Below are 8,396 nucleotides of genomic sequence, written 5' to 3'. Positions count from 1 at the left end.
GGCTTCTCGTGGGGGCTACTGTGGTGAAGCCCCGCCAAAATATGCGGAAGTTATTAGTGAAAAGAAACCCGACAGCTGACAGAAGTCTGGGACAATGGCGCTCCGGCCCGATCCGGCCCCCGCTCTCCGGCATTACATAAGCCGCCAAACAACTTGTCAAGAGTGGGGCCGAAAAAGGCTGAAAGCAGCCAGCCAGCCCCAGTCCGAGCTCGAGCTCGAGCCAAACACGGGATGGATTTGGGCCAGGCCAAACAATGAAAGTTGCGCACAGAAAGGCACGGCACGCAAGCAGCGTAACAACTACAACTACTCGTACTCGTACTCGTACTCGAATGAGCACATGGCTCGTACATAAAGCAAATCTGACCCAATTTCCTATTTGATATTACACACGATTTGTTTGCATTTATTGTTCAGTTTTAGTGCAGGTCTGTTGCCAAATTGAACGAACGTGGAATCTCAATTGAAAACTTAATTTTCTTTCGTTTTCACCACAATTTCGATGGGCCCCCCCTACCCCCCCTACCACCCGACGCTTTGGTGGACCTCTGAATCATCCAGTCAGATAATCAGATAATCATTGCACAGAGCCTTTTAATTCCACCATCAATATGTTTTGTCATAATTCGGCCATTTCGCTCGCATTCCCATGGCATTCCCATGGCATGCCACGGCACTCTTGCCAGATGTGCCCGGCATGCCCAATCCGCCGCAGTCCCATCGATCGTTTGTAAACAAAGTGAAATATATTCTCACTTTTTGCGCAATGTCACTGGATCCATTCGATTTGCATATAAACTGCTCTCCGGCGTGATTCTCGATCCAGCCACTAAAAATACGAGCATGTGTGCTTTGTTTATCGCCTTCAAGGTGTGTGGCACCTGTATTTTCGGGCAACGCCTGAAAGTATGTGGACGGAATCGTCGCAAGCAAAGGCCCAAGCAACACAAGAGTGGAGTGGACAAGTCGTTGAAGGCTCAGTCTTCCGTGGGTCTATTAGAGGGCGGGAGGGCCTCTTAAAGGCCTTCATGGGGCTTCCTGGGGGTTCCTGGGGGTTCCTCAGAGCTGTAGATGGATTTCCCTGACCTTGAGTAGTCTTTCCACGGGCCTTTCCTCCCTTCGGTACTGCTTTTGGCTCTTCCAAAAATTGTGTTACGTTCACCAAACTATGTATTTCCTGTTCTGGTATTCCGACCATTGCATGTTAGCCACCAATTTAAAAGCGATCAAACAACGTTAGATGCACGATCAGACTTCGCCCCGACACGCGGCAGCGTGTCCAATGATTCATCTCGGAGCTCTCGCACAGGGTAAAACTGAAATGATTTGATGGCGGAGACGACGACCTTCCATTGCATAACAATTTCTATAAATAATACGATTTCAGTGCCAGCGGGCGACCGATCGCTTCCTAGGCACTCAGAGATGCACTTGAGAGAGCGATTAGCAAAGCGTTTCACAAATCACCCAAGGGTGACAGGGCACAAAACAGGATCCCCGCCCCTAATGAAGCGAAGATCATTAGGGTGGCAAGCCCGCCCAGAAGGCCAGTGAAGGCGATGAACAATACAGGTAATTTATTAACATTTACAGGAGCGTCGAACTTACGCTAGATCGTGACTAGAGTCACACTTAACTACTGACTACTGTACTAGACAACAACAACAAAATAAAGGGCTCGCAGCCAGCGAGAGCTGCGGCCCCATTGTCACATCAGTCATGCCTCGGACTAAGCCTAGGGTCTTAGATCTAGCGATTGGACTAACAGTAGGGGAATTATACAAGGTAGGCGCGAAAGGTAGGTAGTGAAAACATATGGTACAAAAGCTGAGGTCTCTATCTCTAATACTTAATGCTCTAATATATAGATAGACAGACAATCATTGTCATTGCAGATCAGATGGATCGGATCACATGGTCGGATCACAGTCCTAGACCTTGACTTTGTAGCTCAGCTTCATGAGCTTCTTGGAGCTGATCGGGCAATTGGGCCACAGGTTGGCACAGCCCATCGGTCCGCTCAGGTTGTCCCCGGTGTGGCGCATCAGCTCCCCCATGTGGGCGGCAAAGTACCACTTGCTCGGCGGCATGTTCATCATCCAGGGCATGGTCGGTGATCTGCGAACGGGCACAATAGCACAATAGCATCAATGTTAGACGGAAGCTTCAACTGAGCAACTGAGCAACTGAACAAATGTTAAATATTATAATAAGCCATTAACGTTTCACGCTCCGCCTGGTCGCCTGGCCGCCTGGCCGCCTTTTCGCTGCAGGCTCTGTTCAAGTTTCGCTTTCGGTAGTCGGTCGTCAGTGTCTCTCTATCTAGAATGCCTATGTATACTAAGCCATTCACCTTGTTGTCTGTTCTCTGTTGTCTGTTGTCTGTTGTCTTACTTGTGTAGATATATGCTGGCTAAGCTTTTACATCGGCCTCGGCTCACCTTCGTCTCAAGTGCGAGGTTACACCTGAAGTTGACTGCCTGTCTGTCTGTCTGTCTGTCTGTCTGTGAGGTAGGTTATGACTCTCTGTCGACCTGGAACCCCCATAGTTGTGTGTTTATCTCTGGCAAACCAAGTGCTAGTGCTGCACTTTAATCGGAGACTCGTTGAACGCCCCTCTCCATATGGAAACCTAATGGCTTTCAATCAGTCGAACCCTTGGGGAACCTGTTTCAAAAACAGTTTCCCAACTGTGTTGGGCCTGTAAATAGTTCACCCAAGAACCGGTTTCATTAGCTGCAATTTTCTGGCCAAACACTCATCGAGTTCTGTGGGCAAATGTGAGTCAGATGGGCTCCCAGATGTACCCCCCATCCAAATGGCAGCACTCGTGTGATGCAGCTTCGGCTATCTTTCAAATCATGCAAATGTTTCTGCAACTGGTTCTGTTTTCAGTCCCCCGTTGACATTTCCATTGGACTCCAAGCCACGGAGGCAGCACCTGATCTCACCTGATCAACCTGAGCAGCTCGCGCTCCTTCTCGCTGAGCTGGTAGTCCGGCTTCGAGGCCAGTTCGCAGAGCATCTTGGGCAGGCAGGACTCCTTGATGGTGTCCGTCAGCTGGGACTTGGTCTTCAGGCTGGCTCCAGTCACCACGGCCATGCCCGGCTTGAGGGCGGCCGCCGCCGAGAACTCATTGAAGTCGTGCTCTAAAAAATAGGGTGCAAACAAAAGTTAGTTGTTCCCATCATCGATTACCCCCTGATTTTGGCATACTGGCTTTCTAATTAAGATTTCGGGAACTGCGCAAAACAGAAAGATCTTTACGGTGACGGTGGCGAGGGCGATTAATAACGATTATAATCAAAAGACAAAACAAGACTTTGGCATTCCAACAATGACTAATATGTTTATTGTGTGGCCACAGCTGGGCTGTCAGTCGTTTAAACAAGTTTAAAAAGCCGTCAACAATTTGGCAAACACAAATATATATAGAAATTGAGAGTGCTACGCGGCGTATTAGTATTCCTGTTTATTTCGTCGAGTGCTCATCAAATATTTGCCCGCCTCTTCGCCCAATCAGCTGTTGCAAATTTTTCAACGTTTTTTTCTTAATGACTCCTCCGCCCAGTCACCAGCCCCAGCCACCAGCCACCAGCCCCGGACAAGGCCAAGCCAAACCGTTGAACTTTACTTTTGAATATTTGTTCAGTCATCCAAACACTGAACACTGGCTTTATTATTAATTATGGTCTGCGGTGAGGTGTCCGTCCAGTGGAATATTCATTCCCATTATGTTTTAGCCGGCTAGGCCCGGCACGGCCCGTTTCTGGTCGGAAACTCTTTTGGATATTGACCTTTGAATGCGGAACCGAACCGATGCAAAACCCTATCACATCCATCGATCGCTGATCGCTGTGTGAAAATCCGGCGGAGGGAAACTCGTTTTCAGCCCATGGCCTCTTGGGCTCTCAATTATCCAGTTTACTCATCGAGAAGTGCAGTCGGGCATGACTCGACGGGATTTGTCGTTGGTTGGTTATAAAAATATGGGAAACTTAATGTTTTTAAATCGGTTGTATGGGGTATTCCGCCCACAATTGAGGTCCAAGAGACACACTCGTGTCTTGGGCTCTCTAATTGGACAAACCAGTTAATTAGCTAATCATTAATTGTCTTTGTCTTTTCAGGTTTACGGAGATAATGAATCGGGCGAATTCTGTGGAATCCATCATTATTCGGGCCTTCTTTGGGAGGTTCTGAGCGCCGTCCAAGGCTATCGCTGGAGAACAGACTCTTCTCCATCCCAGAGGTCTTTGCGCTCCAATTGCACGTAATTGAATGGAAATGTATACAAATTGAAGTGCATTTCGAACACGTAGTGCATTCATCAGCGAAACGCTGACACTCGTTGGTGAAAATCGGATACGGATACGAATACGTGCGAACGGGCGGCCGGCCGGGCATTTACCACCGATTAACACAAATATCCGAAACATACAACAATTATCATACGCGGGGGGGTTGGGGGGTATAGAGGGGAGCCAGCACCAGCATCAGCATCAGCACTCACTCTCGGTTTCCGTTGAACTCGTTTCCATCCGACGAGACACAGCCTCTTCATTTGGGGCCACAGCGATTACGTGTGGATCGGGGAACCGGTTCTGGACTGGCATCTGAATATTTCCCAAGCCCCAGCCCAGGCCCCAAGCCCGAACCCAAGCCCCAAGCCCCAAGCCCGTGCCCAAGTCCAAGCGGACGGAATGTCTTGCCTTAGTTCTGTTCGATAAATTAAGTGTCACAAATCAAGTCAAGTTTTCTTCACTTCCTGGTTGCGTTGGTCAGTTAGAAAAATGGAATGAACTTTGAATGCCTTGGAAGACCGGCCCGATCGGAACGGAACTGGAATATCAAGAGCCAAGAAACGAAAAGAAAAACCAGCAAGAGAGCAACAGAGCAGAGGAGCAGAGGAGCCCTCCCCCACTGTAGGAGTATTGCTACGTGTTTCCAAATGAACTCCGCGACTCTCCGGGAAAGTTGAGATGCAATTTGAGAGACCCTCCCTCCCTGCCTCCCTGCCTCCATGCCTCCCTGCCGCCCTGCCTCTGGCATCATGCAAAGCGAAAACTTGTTGTTTGCGACGGGTTTTATTGCGTCAAGTTTATTTGCCTGGGGTTTTTCCACTTTCACCTCAAACAGAGACCCGACACGAGCACAAGCACAAGCACAAGCACAGGCACAGGCATTAACCAGCAGATGGCAGACAGAAGATGGCAGATCTAGGGTTCATCTGGGCCACAGCCTCGGCCACTAGTACTCTGTAGAGAGGCTAGCCTCAGATCCAAGAGAGTCTGTCGGGGCTCCAGGGTGTGCTCGGACGTTGGCTAGGGATCTGCTCGGGATAGCTCTACCTTTGAGGTGACTTCGTTGAGGTTTACCCCCGGCTAGGGCTTCCCGAGTCAGCTGGACTAGCTCGTCCATGACCCTCCAATGCAAATGCATTCAACGGCGAATGTTTTCCCACTAGTTCCATCGATACCATTCGGTTTTATTGTCTGTATAGACTCGTAAAAGTCTCGTATCTTTTCCGGTTTGCCCTCTACATCGTGCCAATTCGTTGCGTAATGCCCCAACCTGTGCTGTGGTCGCGACTCTTATGTCATTGTGTGTCGGTTTGCTTTTATTTATGCAAATCGCCGAGAAAGCGCCGCCACAGAAGTGTCTGCAAGTCATCCATCTACGAAAGCCTTTCGAGCCATCGCCGTGCCCATCTCTCAAACATGGACTTCGATGGCGTTGAATAGTAATTCGCCTCAGATTTGCATGGGCAATTTCCCAGACCAAGACAGGGGCGAATGAGTAGGGCGTGGATTAGAACTCGGCACAGAAGGCTATGGGCCACGGCCTGCTATACTTTGTTCCCCTGCCAAGCAGAAGCTCTGTACCCCCCAAGTAATCATATACTCTCCTCTCCATACTCTCCACAGGCTCCACTCCATAGGCAGACGCACGGCGTGGCTTAGTCATAAAATGTAAAAAAAAAAAAAAAAAAAAAAAAAAAAAAAAACTTAACGACCCCGCAATGTCTAGTGGAAACTTTTCGTAGAAACTGTTTGATATGCCAAACAACATCTGAACTCGTCTTAATGTTTTCGGGTACTTAATTCTCTAAACATTGCCCGCACGGATCATTAGAGCGGCGAAGAAAATGATCTCTAAACGATCGAAATGGGGCCTCCCAAGACGTAGGATTGATTTCCCAGTAAATATGAAAGTTCAAATCATTATAAAACCCACCGTAGGTCATGCCCCGAATGCACTTATTAAATTCTGGGCACATTTTAACGAGCTCTCCCGTACATTGGTCTCCCTCGACTGCGGTTCCGGGTTTCACCTTCCAAGCAACAGAAAAAAAAAAAAACTGCTCGTTTGAGGAGAGAAAAGTGTAATTAAACATAAGCCCGAGCTGTGGCCCACACGTGCCTCCAGGCCCGTACAAGTGGGACTCCATTTGTGGAACGAAATTAACCTTGATGACGCCAAATACGAAAGCGAATTGGCTATTGCATAACGAAAGATACATGCACGAGTGTACCAAAATAAAATCGAAAAATGTTCACCGAGTAAAACGGTTTGTCAACCGAAAAATCACCAAAAAAAAAAAAAAAAAATAGCTAGGCACAAAAGGAATTATGAATGCACCGAAGACAGATACACACTTTACGGAGTTTCGGTTTTTCGCTAAGCCCCGGATAGAATATACTTTTACACTTTTCAAGCCAAACATGACTTTTCTGGTCCATTTCTGGTGGAGGGGTTCTGGGGCCAGTGTATGCCAAAATATGGGGGGCAATTGCTGGATATAATGTGATGGGCCACTCACCTTCGGTTATGTCGATCTCGGCACTCTTCGACTGCTGGAACTTGCTGGCTGCCGCAGCCGCTGGGCCTGGACCTGTGGGGGCGCCAGGAGCACCGGCCCTGGCGGCGCCAGCCCCGGCCACGGCACCGCTGCGCACGCCCACCGAATGGTTGTCGCCGTGGTCGGACTTCATGCCGCCGCCGTAGCCGAAGAGGTCGCCCACCAGCAGCAGGGAAACGATCCCGAAGATCATCAGGCGGCAGCGCCAGGCGGTGTCCATGAGAGCCATAATCAAGCAAAATTAGCGCGAATTCGAACACACGTTTCACAATACAATAACAAAAAAACAAAAATAAAAATCGACCGTATAGCTCGACTGACTTATATATTTTTTGGATCTATTAGCGCCCTTATTTTGACACTTTTTTCAATGGCAAGTAGTCGGGCAATCGAAACGCGAACAAAATGAAAGTCGCTGGGAAAAACGAAAGTCGTATTTTCCAGATTAATGACTGAACATGCAAAGAGCGGCAATTAAATTTGGCATTCAAGCGCATACAGCATATGGCATATGGCATACGGCATATGGCTCGTTAGTAACTGTAAACCCGAAATACTCGCCGCACGCTCGCTTAAATACACACGGAGAGAGGGGGGCAGCAGGCGATGCGATCGGTGAACGTAGCTATTTTGTATGCGGTGTGCGGTATAGACGGTGTGCGTCCGACTCGACTCTCAGGCGGCTTGCCACTGAACCGAGCCGAGCTGCACAGAAGAAATACGGCTGTGGTCTACCGCCCGATCAGCTGTTTCGCGAGCCAGAGAGACTACCCGACCAACAGCTGTTTGCGAGAGAGAGGGAGAGAGGGCTGTGTTACTACCTGTGCGAGAGACAGCGCTCTCGGCTTACCTGTTGCCGCCGTCCGTTCGCTCACTTATCGCACTCACTGTCACTCACTGCTGCCGTCCATCATATGGTATAAGGTTTGATTGGAGTGAACGTATGTATACTAGTTGGACTGGACGACTTGCAAGTTCGACCACCCGAAGGAGGCCAACGACCCAGCCACCCAGCCACCCAGCCACCAAGCCACCCAGCCATGGGCACCACCGCTCCGTTCCGTTCCGTTCGACTTTACTCGAAAGAAGATATTCCCCCTTATCTAGGGTCTCGTGTTGAAGGACTTTCAAGTACAGTCCTCTATACCTGCCCAATGTCTGGGTGGATCGGGAGGCCCTTACCTGCCCATAATCACCGAAATTCTGCTGCAAGTCTGACGCGTGCTTGTCACGTAGACCACTCACAGAAATGGCAAATGTTTTGGTGATTTTATGACAGGTATGTCCCAAGACAGATGCCAATTGAGGCCGAAAGGTCGTCGAGAATGATTTATGATCTATGCGATCCGACAAGGCCCACTGTGCGTAGAGCATCTCGACTGCAGCCAGCCGCACTCTGCCGTCAACGGCCACATGATGCAACAAGCAGCAATCAAATCGAGAAGGAGCCACGACCAAGAAAAAAGCTGAAAGAAGCTGAACCAAGTTAAGTAATCGGACGGGTTAAATGCGCAATCGGAACGTGACTTAGCC

The 8,396-nt window shown here is 49.2% G+C and overlaps 1 protein-coding gene across 1 annotated transcript; it reads right to left on the bottom strand.

Annotated features, from left to right (window-relative positions):
* Positions 1 to 1,824: 1,824 nt before the first annotated feature.
* Positions 1,825 to 7,535, bottom strand: LOC6598940. The gene is made up of 3 exons (XM_002024091.2): positions 6,825 to 7,535; positions 2,952 to 3,150; positions 1,825 to 2,118 (listed from the first exon to the last, which is right to left on the bottom strand). The coding sequence occupies exons 1-3, from the start codon at positions 7,090 to 7,092 to the stop codon at positions 1,932 to 1,934; spliced, it is 654 nt and encodes a 217-aa protein (XP_002024127.1). The 5' UTR covers positions 7,093 to 7,535; the 3' UTR covers positions 1,825 to 1,931.
* Between the last annotated feature and the right edge of the window lie 861 nt (positions 7,536 to 8,396).

The sequence above is a fragment of the Drosophila persimilis genome, unplaced genomic scaffold, assembly GCF_003286085.1.
Source record: "Drosophila persimilis strain 14011-0111.01,24,50 unplaced genomic scaffold, DperRS2 tig00000808-arrow-arrow-pilon, whole genome shotgun sequence".
Classification (NCBI taxonomy): Eukaryota; Metazoa; Arthropoda; class Insecta; order Diptera; family Drosophilidae; genus Drosophila; species Drosophila persimilis.
This window is presented reverse-complemented; position numbering and strand designations above follow the sequence as displayed.